Source organism: Apaloderma vittatum, unplaced genomic scaffold (assembly GCF_000703405.1).
Source record: "Apaloderma vittatum isolate BGI_N311 unplaced genomic scaffold, ASM70340v1 scaffold26164, whole genome shotgun sequence".
NCBI classification, from domain to species: Eukaryota; Metazoa; Chordata; class Aves; order Trogoniformes; family Trogonidae; genus Apaloderma; species Apaloderma vittatum.
The window spans coordinates 3323-4317 of NW_009713626.1; the positions used below are offsets into that span (position 1 = coordinate 3323).

The 995-nt window shown below is 56.6% G+C and overlaps 1 protein-coding gene across 1 annotated transcript in view; it reads left to right on the forward strand.

Annotated features, from left to right (window-relative positions):
- The window catches only part of LOC104273202 (5'(3')-deoxyribonucleotidase, mitochondrial-like), a gene marked incomplete at its 5' end in the record, with an annotated part of 1440 nt that extends 508 nt beyond the window's left edge, over window positions 1–932 (forward strand). The window contains 3 exons of the mRNA XM_009868445.1: window positions 57–117; window positions 503–617; window positions 796–932. Of these exons, the coding sequence (XP_009866747.1) occupies window positions 57–117; window positions 503–617; window positions 796–932 (313 nt within the window). The remainder of the gene's footprint in view (window positions 1–56; window positions 118–502; window positions 618–795) is intronic.
- Window positions 933–995: the final 63 nt, after the last annotated feature.

Consider the following 995-nt stretch of genomic DNA (forward strand, 5'->3'; position numbering starts at 1 on the left):
GATCTGCGTGTTTGGCCGTCAAGTGAAACTCTGCCCTATTTTTCTCCTCGTGGCAGCACCGACGTGTTCATCTGCACAAGCCCTATCAAGAAGTACCGCTACTGCCCTTACGAGAAGGTGAGCAGGTCCAAATCCCAGTTCCTCCTCCCATACTGCACTGCCTGGCGAAAGCCAGCTGACCCCCCTGTGCCGCCGGTTGTGAAACGGCAACGATATTTCCCTGCTGCACCAGTTTTGTTCCTCTTTGCAGAGCGGCAGCTCTGCCATCGACCGAGCTCTGCCGTTTGCATGCACTGAGGCACCTTGGTCTTAGTATTTCATCACGACGTCAGAAGCTGCTTGGCTGTAAAAGAACTTGTGCTGCAGCAGCATCTGAATCCTTCCCAGTAATGAACTTATTAAGAGAGATGTCCTCCCTGTGTGGGGGCCAGGGCTTGGGCCAGGCTCCCCTGCCCCTTCCATCAGCTTTCCCTGTGCTCATCACTCACCTCTTGCCTTCCAGTACGCCTGGGTGGAGAAGCACTTCGGCCCCGAGTTTCTTGAGCAGATCGTTTTGACGCGAGATAAGACGGTGGTTTCTGCCGACCTGCTTATAGACGACAGACCTGATATAACAGGTAAGGGGGGCGTGGGGTGGCAGGAGTGACCGGAGGCAGCCCTGAGGGGCAGAGAGCAGTCAAGGCTGATGGGTGCTAGTCCATCTCTGCTTCGTTAGGCTTTCATTAGGGGTTTGTATCCACAGGCTTCTCGTGTTGGAGTAAGGTCAACCTCTGCACCTGTCTCTTTGCTTCGCAGGGGCTGAGCTGAATCCCAGCTGGGAGCACGTGCTCTTCACAGCCTGCCACAACAAGCACCTGCAGCTGAAGCCCACCCGCCGCAGGCTGCAGTCCTGGCTGGACAGCAAACGCCTCCCACCCGGCCAGGCTGCCTAAAAAACTGCCTCCTGCAGCTGCCTGGATCTGTTGCCACTCTTGTGTCCCTGTGGAGTCCTGCTG